The 26076-nt window shown below is 39.3% G+C and overlaps 1 protein-coding gene across 4 annotated transcripts in view; it reads right to left on the reverse strand.

Annotated features, from left to right (window-relative positions):
- Bicd1 (BICD cargo adaptor 1) overlaps positions 1–26076 on the reverse strand; it is a 223939-nt gene that overhangs the window by 101584 nt on the left and 96279 nt on the right. For 3 of the 4 annotated variants that reach the window (XM_027934095.3, XM_071609201.1, XM_027934099.3), the window contains exon 2: positions 24091–24303. In XM_027934095.3, coding sequence (XP_027789896.1) covers positions 24091–24303 — 213 coding nt within the window. Of the gene's footprint in view, positions 1–23056; positions 23130–24090; positions 24304–26076 lie in introns of those variants that run through there. The other variant, XM_071609202.1, reaches the window with a different exon arrangement.

A 26076-nucleotide genomic window follows, 5' to 3' on the forward strand; every position in this document is an offset into this window, starting at 1 on the left:
CAAGGAATGGGTCACTAACAAGAATAACCAATCCTGACTGTATTTACTATCAAGTCCCTTATGTCCTTTTAGAAGTCTCTGTTCTAGGACCTATGCTTTAGTATCCCTGGGAACCAAGGTTGTGCCCCAATAAAATCACTTGCAGATTATTGGTATTATCACATGATATTATCATATCAGTATAATGACATAGGAAGATATTTGCACATAAGAATGAGCAAAATGTAATAATGAAACAACTGAATCGTCATTGCTGCCAATTAACCAAATGTCTTTAAAACACCAGAAGCAAACAAGCAAATGAAGAGCAACACATCTGCAGGACTCTGGAATCCCTTAGTGATCTCCAGGAAAACGCATCCAAAGTTGCAACATTTTAAGCTAGACTCCATTTGAATGGTGTCAGAGACACCCGGGAAACAGGTGAATCCTCCCTCCCCATGTTACCTTCTAACAGGGATTTAAAAAGACCAGCTTTAGGCTAGACATAGTGGTGTACACCTGTAATACCAGCAACTCAGGAGGCTGAGGCAGGAGCATTGCAAGTTCAAAGTCAGCCTCAGCAACTTAGTGTAGACCTAAGAAACTTAGCGAGAACCTGTCTGAAAATAAAAAAGGGCTGGAGATGTGGCTCAGAGGTTAAAGACCCCTGCTACCAAAAAAAGAAGAGGCTGCCTTTGCCTAGGCCTGCAGATGCCCCGTGGGTAACCAAAAGCAGGATGAAGTGTGACACTTCTGCCTTCATTTAGTATCTATCTGTCTCCTTAATTACCTGAAGCTTTGCTCAGTTGTGCACTGGGCATGTTAATCATTTAAGGAGTGTCCATCTAAACATGAGTAATACAAATTTTATTAGCCCTAAATTTATCTAACCTACCTTGTCTCTCTTGTCTGAGACAAAAATCTGCAGGGACATTCAAATCGGACCCCCTGGAGTGGCACCTAAAAGTCTCAGTCATTGTCCTACACCTTCCAGCAATAAGTGGAAGGATGAGGCTGTCCCTACGAAGGAGCAATCCTCTCATGAGAACTAAACTGCCTCTTCCAGATCAGGAGTTTGATAGACAAACACGCTGAGCAACAAGTGAAAATTATCCCCTCAGGTGATAAAAACTGCTCGGGAGCCACCTTGAAAAATCAGAACTGAAAAAATGATCCACCAGACCACAGTTTGACCGAGACTGCTTACTCACACAGACCTTTTGCCCCAGGCCCAATTCTTCTTCCAGTCAAATCTTCTGTCAGGGCCTGAAGGCAGGTCTGAGATGCTGGATCTCGCTTTGTCTTCCCAATAAGGCCATAATCATTAAAGTTTCTTTTCACAACTACCCTTCCTACTTGTTTGTTTTTTCTTTAATTTTTTTTTTTTTTGGTCATAGTTGGACACACTACCTTTATTTTATTTATTTCTATGTGGTGCTGAGGACCGAACCCAGTGTCTCGCACGTACTAGGCGAGCGCTCTGCCGCTGAGCCACAACCCCAGCACCCCTGCTTGTTTTTTGAGACAAATGTTTGGACCTGGTTTGTGGGGACCTCTGGAGTCAGGACTCTGGCTTAGGATTGTAGTAACACTTCGCCTATGAAGATCAAATCAGAAACTCTTTTCTCTCTTGCTTAAATTCTAGGTGAGAAGGGAAAAGAAAAGAGGATAGGCACTTCTCAGACCAGCCAATTACTTTTAAGATTTATCTGTTGTTAACTAAAGTTTATAAGTATTTCAAAGAACTCGTATAAATAACATTTTCTGTTTCAGAGATCGCAGTACACCTCAGGCCTCTTGCCAGTGAAGCCCAGGTTCACTTTTCCAACCCAGGTCTGTTCCTCAGGGCACCAGGAAGTTTGCTTCTTCAAATTGAGATAGGATAGAAGGAATAAAAAAATAGCTGGAAAGGAGACATAAAGGAAGGATAAGGAAAAAAGATTTTAACAGACGTCCTACATACTTTTCCAGGTCTGTGACTCCTAAATTCCTGGGAAATCTGTAAATCTTCTGGTGTGCTGCTAATTACTCCCCCAAGTAGATTAAACAAAGAGAAGAGAGATACAATATCTTGATGACTATAATTTAGGGGACTTTTTAGCACTACATGTTGATCAGATAATGAAGATCACTTCTGCCTTAGGATCTCGAAACTGATCAGACCACCAGAACCCATCTTGAGATCACTGGACTAATATCGTTCCTACACACCTTTCCATACCCACTCCTCACCACATTTCCTTTAAAAGAAGAGTCACAAACCCCCAAACACCTCTCTCACTCCCAAGATGACCAGTGCTCTCCCTTGAACGTGTATTCCTTGCCTCTCTTGAAACAGCCCAGGTTCTCCCTTAGATGTGTAAACACTTTCCTAAATCGACCTCGGCCTATGCCTTTGACTGACACTTGGCTGAAATGCTTTTCCATCACTTATTCCAGGAACCTAACTCTTCCTGAGTTGAGTACCCAATCCACTCCCTAGATCCTTCTTCAGATATATCTCTTTTCTGGTGACAAAACCTTTTTCCCTCCCTTCCTTCCTTCCTTCCTTCCCTCTCTCTCCTTCCTTCCTTCCTTCCTTCCCTCTCTCTCCTTCCTTCCTTCCTTCCCTCTCTCTTCTTCCTTCCTCCCTCCCTCCCTCCCTCCCTTCCTTCCTTCCTTCCCTCTATCCTTCCTTCCTCCCTCCCTTCCTTCCTCCCTCCCTTCCTTCCTTCCCTCTCTCTCCTTCCTTCCTTCCTCCCTCCCTTCCTTCCTTTTTTCCTTCATAGCTGTTACTATAGTCAACCCTACCCACCCAGAATTCCTAAAGACTGGTGCTGAATAATATGCAAATTCACCACTTACCCAGTTTCCCTGGACCACCTTCCCCATCCTCTCCTAACTCAGAATTCTTAAAAGTGGCCCAGGAGTCTTTCTTTCATCTCAAGGTTTCCATCTATACAGATAATGAGAAAAGAGAAGTCCCACATACTTTTTCTCATTATTTGTATAGATGGAAACCTTGAGATGAAAGAAAGACTACTAGAGGACATCACTCTTGTAATTACCCCTTCTACTGCTCTCCTTCACCATCAGTTTCTCTTGCTTGAAGGATCACCAGTTTTACAAACACAGACTACCACCAAGGCAGGAATTAATAATAAAACAAAATTTAAAATAATGGTGTCCCCATCCTTCTGCTACCATTCCAGCAAAAAGCTCACATGGATGCTGACACTTGCCATCTCCATTTCCTCATGTGCACTTTGGCCTATTGTCCTCTGGTCCCAGTTCCCACCACCTGCCAAGGTCATGGGCAACTTCCACCTTGCCATATCCAATAATCAATTCCTAAGCTCATTCTACTCACATGGTTCTTCATTTCTTCTTTTTGGAAACGTAATTATCTCTGGGATTCTAGGTAGTTGCTTTTATCTTAGTTTCTTAGACTCCTCCCTGTCTTTCTGACTTCTGTATCACTAGATCCTTGGATATCTTCTCCTGTCACTCCTTCAGTGATCTCCTCTAGACTCAAGACTTTGAATGCCATCTATTCACTAAAGACTCCTCAATTTCCTTCTCTGGCCTCAGTTCCTACCCTAAGCTCGGACTCTGAAACCACTTGTGCACTTGTCTTTTCACATGCATGTCAGACAGGCAGCCTGAACCAACCAGACATAACCAGAAGAGAAGTCTGGATGTACTGCCCACTCTCCCTACAACAAGCCCAGTCCCTCCATGAGGGTCTTCCACGGAACAACATGACACTGTGTGATGATTTTGCTTCTTGCTCATCTCACATCAATGTAAGTTTCATAGGGAGAAGGGTATTGCCTAGAGTCTTGATGAAGTTCTGTTTCCAGACCAGTATCTGGCAATCTGTGTCCAATAAATATTTAATGGATGCAAAATAGTGAGAGAAGAAAAATGAAAACAATAAACACTAGAAAATCTGCAAATATCAAACAACTATAAAGATGCTTTCTTAAAAGTTCTTTCTAATCAGTAGAAAAGTGTAAACAGACCACTTTTTTTAATGCTTTGTTGGAACTCTGCCAGGTATTAGGGTGTTAATGTCTGTAGGTGGAGATGATTACTTCTTTTCCTCTTTAATGTCTCATGCCTCCCATTATTCTCCTAGTTATCCGGCAATCCTGAAAAGGAGAAGCTATAACTAGAAACAGGATACTGAAGGGATTCAAAGGTATCACCTTAAATCTCTGGAGGCCAATGCACAGTTGTTTTTCTGTCTAAACACCCTTCCCCCACCTTTTTTTTAATACTAGAAAGTCAACCTAGGCAACACTTAATAATTTTCCTTTCTTACTTAAAAATAAAATCAGCTTACTGGGAATTCTTAACATTCCTTTTCGACATTTGCCCCTCAGAGGGTGAGTCTGTACGTATCCTCTCCTCAAGAGGGAACAGGAAGCATCGATGCCTGATCCACACATGTCCTTGTTTGAAGACTTTAGTCTAGTGATTCTCATGTCTGTCCCCAGAACTAGAGAATGAACTCTGGAATTAGATCTTCCCAAGAGCATTTAGCCAAATTAGGGCTTTATGACATTCTTTAAGCAATTCTTAAACTTAACAGGAACTATAATAAAACAAGGAACAATTTATCTACTATAATTCAAGTTTCTTTTTATTTATTTATTTATTTTTTATTATTGGTTGTTCAAAACATTACAAAGCTCTTGACATATCATATTTCATACATTTGATTCAAGTGGGTTATGAACTCCCATTTTTACCCCGTATACAGATTGCAGAATCACATCGGTTACACATCCACGTTTTTACATATTGCCATACTAGTGACTGCTATATTCTGCTACCTTTCCTATCCTCTACTATCCCCCCTCCCCTCCCCTCCCCTCCCATCTTCTCTCTCTAAAATTCAAGTTTCTTGATAAGAAAAGCTAAGGGTTGCTTTTTCTTTTCAGATGTCAACCTTGCTTCAACCCAACACTCAAGTCCTTAAAAATGCAAATGGCTCCATGTTGTGATTTCATTCTCTTCTTAAATATCCGTTTATTGGGCACTTATCCTACTAACCACTGTAAGAGCCTTGCATTAGCTCATCTTCAAAGTAACACTATATTCCATATTATTCTCATCTAACAGATGAAGAAATAGAGGCAGGGAGAGGTAAGTTATTTGTTAAGGGCCAGATCCTATGCTTTGACCACTATGTATTCCTTGTTCCTGCTGATAATTTGGACTATATTAGTGTTATGGTTTGGATGTCCCCTTAAAGCTCGTGTGTGAGACAATGCAAGAGGGTTCAGAGGGGAAATGATTGTGTTTTGAGAATCTTAACCCCAATCAGTGAAATAATCCCCATAGGGATTAACTGAGTGGTAACTTGAGGCAGTCAGGTGTGGCTGGAGGAAGTGGATCATTGGGGGCATGGCTATGGGGTATATAGTTTGTATCTGGAGAGTGGAGTCTCTCTCTCTCTCTCTCTCTCTCTCTCTCTCTCTCTTCTTCTTCTTCTTTCTGATCACGATGTGAGCTGCTTTCCTCTGCCACACTCTTCCACCATGATGTTCTGCCTCACTTCAAACCCTGAGGAATGGAACTGACTGTCTATGGATGGAGACCTCTGAAACTGTGAGCCCTGAAATAAACTTTTTCTCTTCTACAATTGGGCTTGTTGGGTCATTTAGTCACAGTGGCAAAATAGCTGACTAAATTATGATTGATATACATTACTATTATTTATGCTGTACATGTTTAAGATATTTGAGGCCACTTATAATAAAATAGGTATACGTGATAAAGCAGTTAAGATAAAATAGTAAACTTTTAAAATAAAAGAACAAATATCCTTGAGAACTATGATGTAGATTTGACGTCTGAAAATGGAGATTCCCCTGTATCAATATGACTTAGTTGTTTGTTCCATGGAAACTTTGCCCAGGCCAGATAAGATCATAAACCAATAATTCAATTTTGCCTTAGGAAAATCACGTAATCTTAGGTGATATATTGATTGCTCACCTGGGCAAATAGCTCACACATCAAATAACATCAAATAGCCTGACCAGGCCTCAAGTAGTTATTTGAACTGAGCTTTAAATTGAGTTCTTTGAAATGCACTATAGATATACACAATGGAATTTCTTTCAACCATACAGAAAAATGAAATTATGTCATTTGCAGGAAAATGAATAGAACTAGAGACTATAATGTTAAATGAAATAAGCCAAACTCAGAAGGTCATTGTGTTTTCTCATATGTGGAGGCTAGAGAGGAAAAAGGAAAAGAAAGTAGAGCAGGGAGAATCTCATGAAAATCAAAGGGAGATTAGTAGAGGAAAGGGACCCAGTTTATGAAGAAGGGAGAGAGGAGAAAGTGCTGAGAGTGATATTTGCCAAATTATTTTTTTTTTTATGTGTGCCATGTATGACTATGTGACAACAAATTCCATCATTATGTACAACTTTAATGCACCAATTTAAAATGTGGAAAGAGAAAAAATAGAGTTCTTTGATTCCTAGCAAATAAGTAAAAATGGAAAATACAATACTAATTATCTGATTAAAAGTGATATAAGATATTCAAGAGAAAGGCATTAGCTATTGTTTTTATCACCAATGTACAGATGAAAAAACTAAGGCCTAGAGAGATTATAAGATCTAGACAAGATTCATTGAAAGTAAGTGGTGGGGACCCAATTTGAATTCAGGTCTTATCTGACTTTAAAGTGCAGTGGGTGTTTTGGTTTTGGGGGGTTTTTTGGTGAAACTGGGATTGAACCCAGTGGCACCTATCACTGAGCCATATCCCCAGCCCCTTTTATTTTTTATTTTGAGACAGATTCTGCTAAATTGCCCAGGCTGACCTCAAACTTATGATCCTCCTGCCTCAGCCCCGTGAGTAGTCAGGATTACAAGTGTGCATCACTGTGCCCTGCCAGAGTATGTATTTTAAGTCACATCATACTGTTCACAAGAGTGCACAGCTTTCTAATATCCTACATCAAGTGAAAACCAAAACTTAAGAAAAAATAGGAGTTGAGGCACTGCATTATACTTGATAACCTTTGGGTACCTATGTTGGACAGGGCTGAAATAACAGGGGAATTGGAGGTAATTCTCTGATGACAGCCTCAACTATCCTGTGTCGCAGACTGAAGGAGATGCAGATATTTTAGGTACCAGCAATTAGGTGGCAAGGCTGACATTCTTCATTAAAAGGATGAAAAGCCTTCTGGGAAAATTTGATTGGATGAGGGAGGTCATCTTATCTTCTGGCAAAGAGACATAGGGTCAAATGGTCCTCAAGCAGAGCTTTGTCACACTGAGAAAATATTTTGCAGAAAAAAATTATACTGAAATATTTGGGTATTATTATCTCTCTATTTCAAATACTAAAGAAGCCTAATATTGATTTTCCCCATATGTGGTTGCAAAAATAATTGCTCTCTGTATTTCATTTTAAGAGAATATCTATGAAAATTAATATTATAATAGTTGATAAAGAATTATTCTTCTTGCCTAGAGTCAACTGAACTAATGATTTCATAAAGTCACTCTTAGAAGAGATACTAAAATTAGCACTTTAAAACAAAAATGAAGGCTGAATAAGTCTTCTAAACTGCTCTATTAAGAAACACATATATGCCAGGCATGGTGGTGCCCGTAATCCCAGCAGCTCAGGAGGCTGAGACAGGATTGAGAATTCAAAGACAGCCTTAGCATCTTTAGCAAGGCTCCATGCAACTTAGTGAGACCCTTGTCTCAAAAAAAGGGGTGCAGGGCAGCTGGGGACATGGCTCAGGTGGTTAAGCTCCCCTGCATTCAATTCTCAGTACAAGAAAAAAGAAAGAATATATGCATAACATTGATAATCTAAAAAGTGAACTAGACCATTCAGAGATGAATGAAGAGCCTCCAAAGTAATTGAAACATAAGGAATAAAATAAGGGAAAATAGTATTTGTAAACTTTACATATATTATTGTGTGGTAATAATTAAATAGGCATAAGAGTGGGTAGAAAGAATAACAGAACAGGACAGGAATAAGACAGAACAGAACTTTAAAAAAAGCAGACATGTGGATAGAAAATCACACAGTAAAGACAGAATAATGTGGACGTTCTCTTAGAAACACAAGTGTCCTTAAGGAAGGAATAAATTTAATTAAAAGGAAATTATGGAGAAAACAACTCAGACCAAAAAAAATGTTTTAATTATTCATTAACTGTGTATAGAGTTATTCTTGGATGTGAAAAGAAATAAAGTGCCAGGCGCGGTGGCGCACACCTGTAATCCCAGCAGCTCAGGGGGCTGAGGCAGGAGGATGGAGAGTTCCAGGCCAGTCTCAGCAACTTAGTTAGGCACTTAGTAACTCAGTAAGACCCTGTCTCTAATAAATTTTTTTTAAAAGGGCTGGGGATGTGGCTCAGTGGTTTAACCCCAAGTACCAAAAAAAAAAAAAAAAAAAAAAGAACAGGGGTCCTCAGGCCTAAGAATTGGACAAATCAGACCATTTTTAGCTTGCAATTTGGTATATTGTGTGGGTAAGTCCATCTCCAAAAGCAGTTACAGCAAAGCACCAACAGTGTAATTACACTTCGTAGGAATTCTTCATAGGAACTCAGCCTTCTTCACTATCTTAGTCTGTTTCACACTACTATAACAGAATACCAAGACAGATAATTTATATAGAAGATAAATTGATTTCTTCTGGAAGCCAGGAAGTCCAAGAGCATGGACCAGCATCTGGGGAGGGCCTCTATGCTGCGTCACAACATAGTGGAAGGCATCACACGCCCGCTCGGATCTTTCTTCCTATTATAAAACAACTAATCTTATCATGCGGCTCTATCCTCATGGCTGCATCTAACTCTAATTTCCTCCCAGAAGCCCCACCTCCAAATACTGCCAACACCGAAACTTGGAGATAAAGTTTCCAACATCTGAATTTTGGGGGAACACATTTGAACCATAGCAATAACCCTGACTTCTACTCATTTCAGATAGGAATAGGGACAGATTGCTAACAACCAATCAATTTCAAGGTCATCTAAGATATGCACAGAATAAACAAAGAACCTGGTGTGAAGTCATTAAAGAGATTTCTCTCAGACTAGAGAGCTGAGTGATGTACACCTGGATGTTTCCCATAGGACATTAATTCAGGTGTGTACTTGGAGGATACCAGCCAAGTACTTCCTGCTCTGATTTTGGCAATTGCCCCGGAGGGAGCAGCACTCTGGCAGAGAAGTGCCTTCCCATATCAGAACGAATTGTATATTCATTTTATTTCCTGAACAGTGTAATATAGGTGGACAATGCCTTGCACATTCTGGTATTTCCAGCAATGTCTGGCACAGTATTTGCAGAGTAGGTGCTTAACCGGATGGTCATTCCTGAAGGAGACATTTTACAGAAAATTAAAATATACAGAGTTTCCATCTCTCTTTGCCAGAGTCTGGAAACTTGTGGTTACATATGACTCTCTGCACGTACACATGGAAAGCATTTGCCAACTCAATAGTATTTCTCTCAATCTGAAGCTTAATGGTGGATTTGTCCATCACAATAAGAGGGTAATAACACTGTCTGACCTTGGAGTGACTCATTGCCCTTCTCTGCTGACTGGCCCCAGGCAGAAAGGGTAATACAAAATAAATGAATGGGTGAGTACACCGCAATGAGATGGGCATCGCCAATTCTTCTCTTCTGAATCCAATCAACTTTTAATATATCTTCTCTCTTTGTCCTAATAACACATGCCCCATATAGATTGAGATATGATAAAGAATTGAGTTTTAGACAAAGTTATATATTATTTCTTATTCCTCTTTTTTGAAACTTTTTTAAAAATTGATATAGAATATGCATGTCCAATGGGAGATGGTATAACCCCTGTGGAGGACCAAATAATGGCCCCCAAAGATATTCAGGTCCTAATCCCTGGAACCTGTGAATGTTACCTTAGGTGGTAACAGAAACTTTGTAGATGTAACTAAGGAATTTGAGATGGAGAAATTTTCCTGGATTAGCTGAGTAGGCTCTAAGTGTAATCACAGTGTACCTCTAAGAGGGGAGCAGAGGGGTGCTTGATTCAGAAGAAGGCAGTGTGATGTGGAGACAAGACACCGTGCTGCTGGCTGGCTCTGGATGACAGAGAAGTGGCAATGAATACACTGAGAGTTGGAAAGGCTGTGTACACTTCCCTAGCACCTCCAGAGGGCGTTTAGCCCTACCAGCACCTGGATTTTAAACCAGCAAACTGCAGACTCTGGCCTCCAGCATTTAAGAGAGAAGTTTGGGTTGTATTTAAGCCACAAAATTTGTAGTCCTTTGTTACACCAGCCATGCGAAACTAATACAGTTCCAAACAGGTCAAAATGGATACTTTGAGAAGCCAGAACTTTCTTAGATATTATAATGGTTTGTGGTCTTCTCAAGCTCAAACTGTATCTCAGTCTTCATTTATTTGACAGGAAAAGTTAGGAGGAAAATGTCCAAAAATGCTCCTTAAAGAGATGACAATGCAGGGCTGGGGTTGCAGCTCAGTGGTAGAACACTTGCCTGGTATGTATAGAAGCCCTGGGTTCAATCCTCAGCACTGCGTATGTATAAATAAGTAAATAAATAAGTAAGTAAGTAAATAAAGGTCCATTGGCAAATAAAAAAAATTAAAAAAAAATGACAATCCAAAGAAAGGTTGTAAATTATTTATTGGCAAGCACTACTAGTGAGAGTGATTCAAATAACAATGCAATAATTTTATTACTCGTAAGACTCAAGTTTCATTATTATTAATTGTTGGGGTAAAGAAGTTAGTTAGAATTATCTTTTTTCTTTTTTTTTTTTTGTACCGAGGATTGAACCCAGGGGTACTTAACCACTGAACCACATCTCTAGCCCTTTTTATTTTTTATTTTGAGGCAGGGTCTCACAAAGTTGCTTAGGGCCTCACTAAGTTGCTAAGGCTGGTTTCGAATTTGCAATCCTCCTGCCTCAGCCTCCCTAGCTGCTGGGATTGCAGGCATGAGCCACCATGCCCAGCTCTCATAGGTGTTGTTTGTTTTTGTTTTGCAGGTATGTTTATGTGTCACATGCATGTCTGTGGGGGGATGTACTAGGAATCTAAAATAGGGGCACTCTACACTGAGCTACATCCCCAGTCTTTTTATTTTTTATTTTGAAACAGGGTCTCACTAAGTTGCTGAGTCTGGCCTTCAATTACGATCCTCATGCCTCAGCCTCCCCAATAGCCTGTTACATTCTTTTATGTCTTTCTTTTGTTGTTGTTATTATTGTTATTTTTTAGATATACATGACAGTAGAGTGTATTTTACACTCTACTGTATATTATTATACACACATGGGGCATAACTTCCCATTCTTGCAGTGGTATATGATATGGAGTTACACTGGTCATATATGAACATAGGAAAGTTATGCCTGAATTATTCTATGGTCTTTCCTATTCCCATCCCCCCTCCTTTCTCTTCATTTCCTGTTGTCCAATCCAATGAACTTCTATTCTCCCACCCAAACCCCTTATTTTGTGTTAGCATCCGCATATCAGAAAGAACAATAGGCCTTTGGGTTGGCTTTATATCTTTTATTTTAACTTTTCAATTAGTTATTCAGAAAAAGCTTGCTGACCACCTCTTCATACCAGTAGCAAACATTTACCTAGTGTTTAAGACAGATATTCTCTTATATGTTCTATATTAATACACTGTAATAATTTTGCTTAAATAGTGTCAATCTATTAATATTCATGTCTAAAAACAACTGTAGAGGTACACTGTATACCAAAATACTTAGGTACTAGGAAATTTATTTTGATATTCTAGATTCCTATAATCTGACACAGACTAGGTCTTTATAATGTGTGATAGCCTCAGAAGAGATGTATGGTTAAAATTCTACTCTTTGAAAAATTATTTTAGTAAAACTAAAACCCTCTCAGGAAGCTATTTCTAAATAAGCACTTTTAGGGCTGGGGTTGTGGAGTGCTTATCTAGCATGTGTGAGGCACTGGGTTCAATTCTCAGCACCACATAAAAAATAAATGAAATAAAGGCATTGTGTCCATCTATAACTAATAAAAATATCTTTTAAAAATAAGCACTTTTAATGTTATTGAACAAGTGATATATAAGCCAGCTAAGTAGGTAATCAATATGCAGATTTTCTTCTGGGATGCACAGTATTTTAATTCAAATTCAAAGTTAAAGTTTCTATTAATACATCTAGTATGATTCAGGCCACAGGGTTTATTTTTGAAATATTATAGCCTGAGATGTATGTAAAAATTCATTATGACAACCCAGCTCACTCCTTAGGTTACTCAAGTATAAGCTTCCCATAACCTTCAAGAAATTAAGTCCTGAGTGGCTTCGGGTATCCTTGATTGTGAGATTAAGCTATAAATTCCCTTTGGAGAATTAAATGCCTGGACAGAATCTTAATCAGCCTGGACCTGCCAATTGGGATGTTCTTTGGAGATAGAGGTCAAGATGTTTAAAAAAAAAAAAAAAAGATTAAATTGTCCACTAAGCATTCCAGCTAAAATGCTGATCACATTCCTTCTCCTTCTGCTCAGGCCGTGCAGGGAACAAAATCTGAGCCTCGGGTGGGAGAAAAAGTTTGAAACAGAATCAAGCTATTTTTAGTCCAACAATCAATGTGTGCTAAATGGATTGTGCATGGATCTTTATTCTTATGTTCCAAGAGGTAGAAATGACCCTGTTCAAAAGATAAGAAAGGGAAGGGAAGGGAGAGAGGGAGGGGAGGAAATAAATGCTCATGTATATGCTGAGTATGCACCGTACCCATTCTATAGTTCAAAGGGTGGGCAGCCTCTTACTGTTCTTTATTCGTAAATGGTGAATGATAATTAATAAAAACTTAATCATGGGCTGGGGTTGTAGCTCAGTGGCAGAGTGCATAGCATGTGTGAGGCACTGGGTTCGATTCTCAGCACTGCATATAAATAAGTAAAATAAAAGTCCATTGACAACTAAAAAATATTAAAAATTAAAAAAAAAACTTAATAACCTTGAATAAAGTAAAGAGGCAGTGCAAGATTATTTAAAAACAGATTTTTTTTTTTTAGCCTGTGTCAGCTTCAGGGCTTCCCTTTCTACAGCATGTCCTGAGCAGCGCAGTCTCACTATTTCTAACTACAGCTTGACCCTTCCTGGCAGTTTTCCACTTAATTCTCCATTTGGCACTGGTTTAATGACTAGCTATCACACAGGAAGTTGATATAACTGTCATATCAGGCCAGAAGTCTATGGCCCCTTCTCATTGTCTAATGTAGAGATAAAACAGTCACAAACAATAATGATACTATTTTGAATCTATGTGCAAATCATATTCAATACCTGGATTTTGGGAATTTTTAAATATGCTTAAGTTTTTAAAGTTTTCCCCCAAAATATTTGGGATCATGAAGATGCAAGTCCTTATTACTGCCCTATAATAACCTCAAAATGCTAAAAAAAAATGTTTGAATGAAGATCAGAAGACATCATTTTGAGAACTATTAAAAAGCTGTTGTATTATGTCTCATTGACACCTATAATAACCAACTTTCCAAATAACTGGAAAAAGCATTTCCAATCCTTATTATTAGAGAAACTGAATGTGCATGCTCCTTATAATGATGTCTGCATTTTATGGCTGATCAATACTCACAGCTCTCTGGGTATATGGGATTACAGCAGGCAATGCGATGACTTCACAGATCTGCAGGATGTGTACCTCGCCTTCCTCTAATGGAAACCTGAGTCTCCCCAGGGATGCTGTTTCCCTCACATCCCTCCCAAGTGCTGACCATTTTATTCCTGAAGTCCCCCTACCGCAGGAGCTGGAGGCAGGAGTGCTGCCCTTTTTACCCCATGTGGCTCTTCTCTGATATTCTCCCTCACTCTCCCTGAAACACTTGTGCTTTAACTCTCGTGGCATCAGATCATATCATCCGCTACCTAGCCTTGCTGCTCAACCAGGTCTTCAGTCCCACCAAACATCCACTCATTTCCCTGCATCATCTCCAGAATTTCTGGTCTTAATTCTGGGCAATCTCAATATGCACACTCCTGTATGGATCTTAGCTGTCCCTTGAGTTCCCAACTTGCTGCTACTGGGAGGCGGGATGACATTTAGGAGGTGGAGGCTTGTGGGAGGTTTTCGGACCTTAAGGGTGTGCCCTCACTGGGGGCTATGAGACACTGTTCTCTTCCTCTTTCCTTCACTTAATTTCCTGGCCATGAGGGAAGGGTTTTTGCTTCACTGTGCACTTCTGCTATGATGTGCTATGCCTCCCCCAGAGCCCTAAGAGCAATATGTCCACCTAGTCATGGACTAGAACCTTCAAAACTGTGAGCCAAAATAAACCTCCTCTCTGAAGTCAGAGGTAATCTCTCTGATGACTTCAGGTGTTTGTAACAGTGACAGAAAACTGGCACAATGCATATAGATGACCTCATTCCTGCAGTTCCTTTTCTTGACAGATCTTCTCTTACTAGTGTCTTTCCCGTGCAGAGACCTTAGTGACCCACTCTCCAGGTCGCAATAGCCCACTTCTCCTTACAAGTCCCAACACCTCCCCAGCTTTCCTCTCAACTACGGATCTGTCCTCCCACTTCAGTGAGGTGACTGAGGCCAGTGGAAGATGACTTACAGACTCTCTTCTTCTACGTCTATGCGTGGACCAGCCTCTGTATCCACATATTCTGCTTTCCCAGATATTGCCATAGGTGAGATGTCCTTGCTGACCTCCAAAAGTAGTACCACCACTTTTTTTTTTTTTTTTTGGTGGGGGAGGGTACTGGGGATTGAACCCAGACATGCTTCACCACACTGAGCCACATCCCCAGAGACCTCCCCACCTACTTTTTTTTTAAATTTTGAGGCAGGGTATCACTAAGTTGCTTAGGGCCTCCATAAATTGCTGCAGCTGGCCTTAAACTGGCAATCTTCCTGCCTCATCCTCCAGACCAGATGAGATGGATTACAGGTGCGTGCATCACTCGTCTGGCTAATCCCTTCACTTTTGTACCAGATTCCATACCTCTCCTTTGCCTAAGGAAATCAATTCCTCCTCGCATTCTTCCCTTTTCCTGGTACAGCCTTAAAGTTTCCCTCTCAGTGGGTTGCTCCTATCAGCATTCACATATGCTGCTACTACTTCCCTCTCAAAACAGAACAAGAACCAACTTGCCCGTGAGCCCATTCCATCTCCTGGCACCTCCTCATTTCTTTCATCCTCTTTACAAACACCAATGAAAACATTGTTTCTATTCTGTTTCCAGTTCCTCACCTTTTATTTCCTTGAAGTCCACTCTAATCAGGCTTTTGTTCCCACCATCCTGGAGAAATTCTCTCACGGGTAACCAGTGACATGCTGCTAAATCAAGGTCAACTCCAGTTCCTCATCTTGTTCTCCCTGTGGGCAGCGGCTCTCTTGACTGGGCTGGCAGGAGCCAGTCTCTCTCCATCACTCTCTACCTCACTTACTATTGATTTTTAGTTCCTTTTGCTGGTTTCCCTTCTGGTCCCCCACCTCTTGATGTGAGGTGGCCCAGAGCTCAGTGCTTGGGCCCTTTCTCTTTTCTATCTATACCTCTCTCTTTAATGATCTCACCAATGCCATGACTTTAAATAGCATCTGTCTGCTGACAACTCCAAAATTTACAACTGTACCCCTCGGCCTCTCTCTGAATTCTAGGTCCTTCTCTCCCACTACCCATCCACATCTACACCTGAAGACCTAGTAGAAATTGAAAACTTTACATGCTCAAAACTGAGCTTCTGATTTTCCTCATAAAACTTGTTCTAGCTGAAGACTTCCCCACCTCAATTGATGATGATTCCATTTTTTAAGTTAGCCAAACTAAAAACCTTGGACTAGAGCTATTTTTTTTTCCTCCCTACCTCTGGTTCTGTCCATCCAACCCATTAGAAAATCATGCTGACTCTATTCTCAAAAGATGTTCAAAATATGACTCCTGTTCCCCACCTCCTCCTGTCCCTGTGGCCCAAATCACCATCTTCTCATATCACAGATGGGTCATCTGTGATAATTCCCACCTGTATCCTTGCCCCAACAGTCCTGTCCCTCCTGTGCTCAACACCTTCTAGTAATCGTGCAAAGTAAAAACCAAACCCCTGTCAACAGTATGTAAGGCCCTGCAGGATCTGGCTTCCTATTTCCTCTTTTAATTCATCATGCCAGTGTGGTGTTGGTGAAGGGATAGGTGCATAGATCAATATAAAAGAACACAAAGTCCAGAAAAATACCCCCATAGACATGGCTAGTCCATCTTGACAAAGATGCCAAGGCAATTCAACAGAGAAAAGGTAGTTTTTCAACTAATGGTTTCTGGAAAAAATTGGACATACATATGCTCCCCCACAAAATGAACTTTAATGTGAACCTCATACTTTATATAAAAATTAACCCTAAGTAGATCATAGATCTACATTTAATACTACAAGGCTTTAAATGAAAATTTAGGAGAAAATCTTCATGACTTGGAGATTGAGAAGGATTCTTAAATCTGACATCAATAGCATAACATGCAAGAAGCTTTTTGTTTTCAGTGCTGCATATTGAACCCAGGGACTTGGACATGCTAGGCAAGTGCTCGGCCACTGAACTACATCCCTAGCCCTCAAAATAAGTTTGTTTTGTTGTATACACTAGATTTAATCACAATGAAAATTTTTTTCTTTGTGTGCCAATATTGAAGGGTCTAGTGGAAGATCCTTAGGCTAGCTAGAGTTATACCCTCAGAAGGGACTGTGGGACTCCAAGCTTTCTGGCTTCTTGTTAGGTAATATAATCTCTCCCTCTTGCAGGTGTTCCTGTCATCTGCCAGGAAGTCCTCACCAGAGCTGAGTGGTGCCAGTACCATGCCCTTGAGTCTCTAGAACTATAGTTAAAAAAAACTCTTTTATTTAAAAAGTAGCCTGCCTCTGGCATTTTGTTACAGTAATGAAGAACAGACTAATACACGGCAGGAGATGCTTTTAAGAAAATGAGAAGATAAGCTTCATACTGGGAGAAAAATATTTGCAAATCACATCTGACAAAAAACTTGTATCTAGAATATATAAAGAATTCTCAACATTTCCATAGGAAAAGAAACAACTAAATTAAAAATGGGCAAAAGCAGGGCTGGGATATGGCTCAAGCGGTAGCACGCTCGCCTGGCATGCGTGCGGCCCAGGTTCGATCCTCAGCACCACATACAAACAAAGATGTTGTGTCCGCCGAAAACTAAAAAATAAATATTAAAAATTCTCTCTCTCTCTCTCTCTCTCTCTCTCTCAATCATCATTAAAAAAAAAATGGGCAAAAGCCTGAACAGACACTTACCAAAGAGAATATGTAGAAAGCAAAGAAGCCCAAGAAATATTCAATATTATTATCCATTGTGAAAATGCAAATCGAAACCACAATGAGATACCACTACATGCCTACCAGAGTAATAATAATTAGAAAATACTGACAATACTGAGTGTTGAAAAGGATGAAATCTGGGCAACAAAAACTCTCATGCAATGCTAGGGGGAGTACGAAATGGTACAGCCACGCTGGAAAAGCTAAACACACCTTACCATTATAACCTAGCGCAACCACTCTCTAAGTAGTTACCCTGGAAAAATGAACACTTATGCTCACTCAAAAACATAAATGTACATGAACGCATACAGAAGTGCTACTTATCACCACAAAAATCTGAAAATAACCCACATGTCCCTCCATAGGTGAATCAATTAAACAAACACAGTGGAATGCCACCCAGCAGTAAAAAGGACCGGACTTAATGGAGGCAACGATTTAAATGAATCTCAAGGGCATGATGCTGACAGGAAGGACCCATTTTCAAAAGATTACATACCAGAAGATGACATTTTTATGACATTCCTGAAAAGACAAAACTGTGGCGACAGGGAAGAGCTTGTAGGCTCTCAAAAGCATCTAAATGGCGTCTGGCTTCACCACAGGCACCAAAGATGTGGAATGAATGAATAAATGTAGGACTGCAAAGCTGAAGATCCAAAAAGATTAAAAACCCAAGATGAAGGTCTAAAGAGAAGCTCAACACTTAGGTCCAAGAGCTCAAATTCTCAAGGATTTCCACCAGGTGGAAAGACAGCGCATGATGTCATTTTTTTGGTTTGTTTTGTTTTTCTTTTAAATCAGGCACATGTTTCAAAGAGACACTGCATGTCTGTCTGAAAACCAGGATGCTAAGGCATCCTGAAACCTGCCACATGGGGAAGCACTAATAATGGATCTAGATATGTTTAGTCTGAAAGAGAAATGACGAGACAGCTCTTTCCAAATATTTGAAATTGCCGAGCATGGCCTAAAATTGTCAAGTGAAATAGAAAACAACAACCACAACAAATATTCTCTGTAGTGCCAGAGGCTAGAAATATGGCCAGCTGGTGAGAAGTACAGAGACCAATTTTCCCTTAACAAAAAGAAGCAGTTTAATAATTAGTGCTGCCACACAACGGGACAGGCAGCCTTGGAAAGAAGGCAGAAGACAGGGAATGAACAGTAATTTATTTTATTATTTTTTAAATTTTTATTTACTGATTGATTGTGGTGCTGGTGATGAACCCAAGGCTTTCCACATGCCAGGCAAAACTCTACCACTGAGCTACAGCCCAAGTCCATGAACAGTGCATGAGCATGGTCATAGCACCGGTCTTCTCACCCAGGACTTTCAAGCTAGCATTGCCATCTACATGTTGTAAGTAAGGAAACTAAAGCTTAAAGAATACTACAGTTTAGGTAAGTGTCCCCCAACAACCCACATGGTAAATAAACTCTTGGTCTCCAGCTTGGTGCTCTTGGGAGGTAGTAGAGACTTTAAGGGGCCTAGTGGGACACCTTCCAGTCATTGGGGGCATGTCCTTGAAGGGGGTAGAAGAAAAGCCTAGCCCCTTAGTTTCCTACTGTTTTTGAGTCCCAGTCAAGAGGAAAGGTTCTGCTCTGCTATTCATTCACTACCATGATGTGCTGCCTCACTTGAAGCAACAGAGTCACTTGATCATGGACTATAATTTCCAAAACTGTGAGCCAAAATAAACTTTTTTGTTTTACAAGTTTTTCATCTCAGGTATTTGTCACAGTAATAGAATGCTGACTAACACAGAGAACAAATGTAACTTGCCCAATATCACATACTTGGCCACTGGTACAGCTAAAATTCACACAGGGATGGCTAACTTCTAAAACATGTTCTTTCAGTTTTGTTTAATTCAATTTGATTCAATAAAAATTATTTTTAAATTTTAATCTCTAATATCTGATTTTGGTTAGCCTTGATGTTGGGGATACCAAGGTAAATGATAGACAAAATATAGTCCCTTCTTTGAAAGGGGCTCACAGTTTCTCTTTGCCATAATTATGGAAGAGTCCGAATAATACATGGCCATTTAGGGATGTTAAAGAAATATTATTGTTCTGGGAGAAGTATTTACTAAATAACCACTGCAGTTCCTTCCCACCCTAGGATTTTATGAATATGAGTTCCTTGTGGTAGAAGAGATATACTTTCAAAATGTTCATATAATGAATTTCTGGAAATTGGGTCACTGGCATATTATGAAATTTGATTTTTTTACTCCACTGAGAGAAAAATTGGACTTTCAAATGTGGTAAAAATCATATGGACTGGGGCTGGGGTTGTGGCTCAATGGTAGAGTACTCACCTAACACATATGAGGCACTGGGTTCAATCCTCAGCACCACATAAAAATGAATAAATAAAATAAAGGTATTATGTCCAACTACAACTAAAAAAAAAATTTTTTTTAAATCATATGGAGTAAGGGGCTGGGGTTGTGGTATCATTTGCCTAGCATGTGTGAGGCACTGGGTTTGATCCTCAGCACCACATAAAAATGGGTCAATAAAATAAAGGTATAAAAAATGTTGCATCTGTTTAAAAAAAAACTTTAAAAAATCATATGGAGTAAGCATCTTTTAAAATTTAAAAGTCATATCTCACTAAAATGGGATTACAAATTAAATTATTGTCAAGCCAAGCATGTAGTATATGCCTATAATTCTAGCTACTTGGGAGCATGAAGCAGAAGGATTACAAATTCAAGGCCAATGTGGGTGACTTAGACTTTACCTCAAAAAATGAAATGAAATAAAGGGCTAAGAAATATAGCTCAGTGTAGAGCATTTGTCTAATATGCAAGAAGACCTAAGTTCTTAGCCCAGTACTGCAAAAAAAAAAAAAAAAAAAAAAATTAGCTCTTGTCTTGGTCTATTCTTGCTGCTAAAACAAAATACCTAAGGCTGGGTAATTTCTAAAGAACAGAAACTCATTTCTCACAGTACCTGAGGCCAGACATCTGAGGTCAAAGCACCAGAAGCTGTGGTGTCTCGGGAGGACCCAGTCTTGACTCCCAAGATGGTGCTTTATTGCTGCATCCTCTGGAAGGGAGGAATGCTGTGTCCTCACATGGCAGAAGGGCCAAAGAGCCTACCTAGTTCCCCACCTTTTTTATAAGTGCTAATCCCATTATGAGTGCACTCTTCTCATGATTTCATCACCTCTTAGTACTACCGCATCACTGATGAAGTTTCAACACGTGAATCTGAAGGAGACACAGTAAGACCACAGAAGCTATTGTGCTAATTCTCGATACATTCTTCAAGAATTTAATTAGTTTGAGCCAAGATTCAGAAGAGGCTGACGTGCTTTTGGCAGCTACCATGACAAGGCGTATAGATCAGAGCCAGTTTTTTTTTGATTCTGGCTTGTCACTTAGTGCAAGTACATTGGACACATATCTAAATGTCTCTTGAATTCACATGTCCCATTTCCCATTTTAGTAAAATGGGATAATATGCTCAAACATAAGTATAGAATTCAGAACAGTGTCCAGTGATCAACAAAGTTACTTTAAAGTACAGGCTGAATCTTACTTTTGACTTAATAAGTTTTTTGTTTATCTGTTTGTTGGTTGGTTTTTGCTCTGCCAGGGCTGAACAGAGGACCTCACACATGCTAGGCAAGCACTCCACCCCTGAGTTATACCCCTGGACCAATTATTCATTGTTTAACTCCAATCTGCTGCATTCCACCTAAGAGGTCTATCTATGTGACACACCAATTCTGTTTAGAAATACTGATCCAAATGCTTTGTTTGCTTTATAAATATTACAGTAAATTCTGACAAACCTTACTAAGCAAGCAGTAGGTAATATTAAAGGTTTAATTATCCTACTATATGGTTTCATCAGTGTGGATTTTAGTTAAATTTGGTACAAAGAAATTGTTTAATTAACACTGTCCAAATAAACCTACTTCGGTTATCTCTCTTAGACCTAATACACTGAAGGTAGAAAAATGAAATCCAAACCTGTTTCAGTAACCTCTGTTTAGGAACTAGAGTAATCTATCGCTTTATGTTTTCACCTAAGTGTTGCTACTGAAGAGAACACAGGGATTTTCCCCCCACTGTCTATTACTGATTTTATAAAATTAACTTCTAACTTGTTTAAGATTAACTTCTAATTTGATACTTTGATTTGGATATTTTTTTATTTATAGTACCTATAATTTTAAATATTATTTACCTATAATTTTAAATATTATCTACCATTAAAGACATGCTTATAGTAAGGCTGATAAAATGTCAAATGTCTTAAAAATTGAGAGGAATTATATGAAAATCTAAGTTAGTTTTTAACAGTTAAACATAGTCCTGAGGCCAAGGCAGAAAGAAAAGCATATTGTAATCCTACTGCCCAACCTGAACCACAATAGAAAGGATTTCCATGGTGGTAAGTTCAGAGACATTTATCTAGTATTTCTTTAACCTAAGAACACAGATCTACATAATGAGTGATATCTTCATGGACTTTTATAGGGGTGTAGAAAATTATTAATGATAATAGCATATGCTTATTATGGACTTACTCTATGCCAATATAACCTTAAAACAAATTTTACCAATATCAGGAATATAAAACTTTTAGCAGAACTGAGAAAACTGATTTCCTAATACTTAATTAGGCAGTTTTTCCATTTGACCTCTATACTTTCCTATAACTACTATATATGCAAGACAAATTGACCTGGGAATTACATACACATACACACATGCATATATGTGTAACGCTAACATACTGCACACAACTTCAGAAACTCACCTTTGCCAATACCAATGATCCTACTGAAAGAAAGAGATGAGCCCTTTAAGTAAATACACATGCTTTCATTAATTATTAAATTCACACAACATCTGTCAAGCTGATGATTTACTAAGCTTTGGTTGTCCTTACATATTTCTCACAGTCTATGATGCATAATTTTTCTAACTTATTGATGTCTCTTCCAATCACTATGTATCAGTGAGTACAAAAAATAAATTAAGTTGATCCTACAACAAAAACAAGTCTGAGATTTCAATTTAATATCAACCATCAAAAGTATGTTATGCACACTTATAATCTCAGCGGCGTGGGAAGCTGAGTGAGGCAGCCAATTGCAAGTTCAAAGCCAGCCTCAGCAAAGGCGAGGTGATAAGCAACTCAGTGAGACTCTGTCTCTAAATAAAATACAAAATAGGGCTGGAGATGGGGTTCAGTGGTTGAGAGCCCTGAGTTCAATCTCCAGTATGCCCCCAAAAGGTATGTTATGAGTTAACTAAAAATACATATAATTTATTTCTATTCTCCTTTTATAATACATGTTCTGCTCTAAATGCTAATAATAATGTTGTTAAGGGCATCAAAACAACTTGAAGCCTGATGAAAAACAGTAGGCCCTAGAGATACAGTAATGCCACTAGATTTCAGCCTGTCAGAACATCAACAAACACTTAGGAAACCAGGAAACTAACAAGTTTTTTATTTTTTTCTTTCAATTACCTGACAAATCTGAATGAATATATTCATAGCCTAAATTGCCTTGAGCTGCTTTAGATTAAAAAAAAATGTATGTACCAAGCTATTCTCTTACTGCACACCAATTCCCCCAAATGCACAGAAACCTAAGTGTTGTCAAGGAATTCATTCAGGAGATCATGGTGCTCAGCAATTATCCAAATTGTGATCCTTCTGGTCCTCCCTTCTTCAGCTTTGGGCAGACCAAAAAGTCTGAATCAGTGGATCTTAAAATGCTTCCACAGCATCACCTGGGAACATGTTAGAAATGCATATTCTATTACAAAGATGTTCAATTAAGGAACCCAGTTGGTTGTGGACCTAGCAGCTGCACGTCAATAATTGCTGCATGGGTGTGGGGTTCTAAAAGACATCTGCACCTCTTCTACTGATTCCAGATGTGCATGCTGTCTGCATGTGTTGAAATATCACACTGAGCCCCATTAATATGTACAATTAATACATGTTAATAAAAAGTAACCTAAATTGATGAAAATGGAGTGATAGAATATGAAGTTTCCCAAAATGGCCTTACGGGGTTTAATGGATAAAGCTGCATTTGGTTATTTCTGTCCCCATGCTATCCAGCACTAAAGAATGACCCTAGAAGTCTCAAAAGGATATGGTGTGTGATGTTGCCTTGCAAAGGATGATGAGGGTAGTTTGGTGGAGGCTCAGGGTCTGATGGAGATCCCCCAATCTAATTCATACTGGCTATCATTTGCTACCTTCCTTACAACCAGTAAAATGGATTGGGGTTCTGTATTACGAGACTCCATGGCACTCAGAATACTCCCCTGGGATCTCATTCCCCAGTGAGGAGCATCTTGGGTTAACACTGCTGTCGTTTTCAGTTCACACTGCTGCAGAGGATTACAGCCCACCATTCTTCTCCACATTGTATTAAAACAGGCAATGAAGGGAGGAAGTGCTAAGGTCACTATATTTTTTAAACACACCTTGGCAAAACTGTCAAGGCCATTCCTAACCCATAAAATTTTTAATTCTTAAAAAACAATAAAAACGAGGAAATCTCGTCTCAGAGCAAGCTGCCATTTTGCTAAAAAGGCAGGAAAACTGCTAGCATCAGTATTACGTGCTTCTTGCTTAACACAGCTCCTTGGATGGAAGCAAAGGTTTTATTCATCTCTCAGAGAGCATTTTGTATTGTTTCTCTCTCCCACACAAGTATTGCAGGGTTTACTTGTTTACCTCCTTCAGATCCTGCACAACGGCCGTGAGCCTCTCATTTTCTGCTTGGACATTAGTGACCACAGCCCGGCTTTGTTTCAGTTCATTCTGCATCTCCAAGATCTTGCCCAGATAGTAAGCTTCCTTCGATGCAGACTCCTGCAGAAGCGTTTCCTCCCGAGTCTCTCCATCCTCAGCGACTTTACGATGGATGGAGAAGGACTGCCCAAATGCCTGTAGAGTATTTGGAAAGAAAAAAAGTGCATAATGAAATATACCACAGCACTCTTAAGCAGACATGGAAAATGCTTTGTTTGGCTTTGTGTATTTAAAAAAAAAAAAAAAAAAAAAAAAAACAGCTAGGCTGAAAGACCTCCAGAAGAAAAATAATAATAACTAATAAAAAACATAGGTAGCAATCTAATAGCTCTAATTGGTGCCTGAAATCCTTTTTGAATAATTCAAATCCTTTTGAGGAAAAAGGGTGCTGGAGATAAACCCAAAGCTTCCTGAATGTTAAGCACATGCTTTACCATGGAGCTAAAGCTTCAGTCCCTTCAAAATCCAATTTTGAGGAGAAAAGAAAAAAATTTAAACATCTTGCAAAAATAGCTATGTGTTAAAGAAAAATTGAAAAACATTACTGGCTGTTTTATGTTATTTTTGTTCAGACAGATTCTATTGAAAAACACTTCAGTGTTAATCAGTCCATTAACATTCGTGTTGTCACCTTTGTTCCAGAAAAATATCCCACAGCTAGGCACAGTGGTGCACACCTGTAACCCCAGCAGCTCCGGGAGGCTTAGGCAAGAGGATCACAAGTCCAAAGCCAGCCTCAATAATTTGGCAAGACCCTAAGAAATTTAGCGAGATCCTGTCTCAAAGAAGTAAAAAACAAAAAGGGGGCTGGGGTTGTGGCTCAGAGGTGGAGTGCTTGCCTAGCACGTTTGAGGCCCTGGGTTCAATCCTCAGCACCACATAAAAATAAACAAAAAATAAAACTATTGTGTCCAACTCAAAAATAAATATTATAAAAAAGGGGGGCTGGGGATGTGGCTCAGTGGTTAAGCTTCTAGGTTCAGACCCCAGTAACCCCCCTCAAAAAAATCCCACAAATATTTCCCAGAAAGAAAATAATAGCTTCACTAGCTTTCTAATACATTAGCCTAATGTCAGACCAATTATGAACAAGTGCCCTTCAAAGAGAAAATCATCAAACAATATTCAAATGGCCCAGTACCACAAAGACATTGAAACGTAATCTCTGTAAGAAAACATGTATCTATTTATTTGTGCAGAAAGAAATCTAGGAGAATAAACTAGAAACTAAACAAGTTGGTTGTCTCCAGGGGATAGTGGGAATGGGGTGAAAAGACTGGGGGAATGAAATGTACTGCAGGGAAGAAGGGGTGCAATGGATTCTCTGGTTATGCCTTCTCAAATAGTCTGACTCCTAGAATGACAGTAATGCTTCACATGCCTCACAAATATACATTAGAAATCAACCTCTATGTGTTGTGGAAACCCAAAATAGAACACAAATAGTATAAGGACAAACCCAACTGTATTATAACTGAATAACAAAGTCACACCAGAAGGTATATGGAATAAAAATCAAAGCTTAGCATTTTAGAAAACAATATTTTTACTATATACTATGAGGTTAAAGACAACATGGACACTGAGGGCAGTGGTGCACACCTGTAATCCCCGTAGCTCAAGAGACTGAGGTAGGAGGTTTGTGAGTTCAAAGCCAGCCTCAGCAATTTTGCAAGACCCTAAGCAACTCGGTGAGACCCTGTGTCTAAATAAAATATGAAAAGGGTTGGGGTTGTGGCATGTGGCTCAGTGGTAAAGTACCCCTGGGTTCAATCCCTGGTACCAAAAAAATAAATAAATAAACAAATATATTTTTAAATTTAAATTAAAAAAAAGACAACATGGACTTCCTCAAAACACTATATAATCTAGCTGGTGAAGTTGTTTCTCATAGAGATTATGAAAGCA

The sequence above is a fragment of the Marmota flaviventris genome, chromosome 3, assembly GCF_047511675.1.
Source record: "Marmota flaviventris isolate mMarFla1 chromosome 3, mMarFla1.hap1, whole genome shotgun sequence".
NCBI classification, from domain to species: domain Eukaryota; kingdom Metazoa; phylum Chordata; class Mammalia; order Rodentia; family Sciuridae; genus Marmota; species Marmota flaviventris.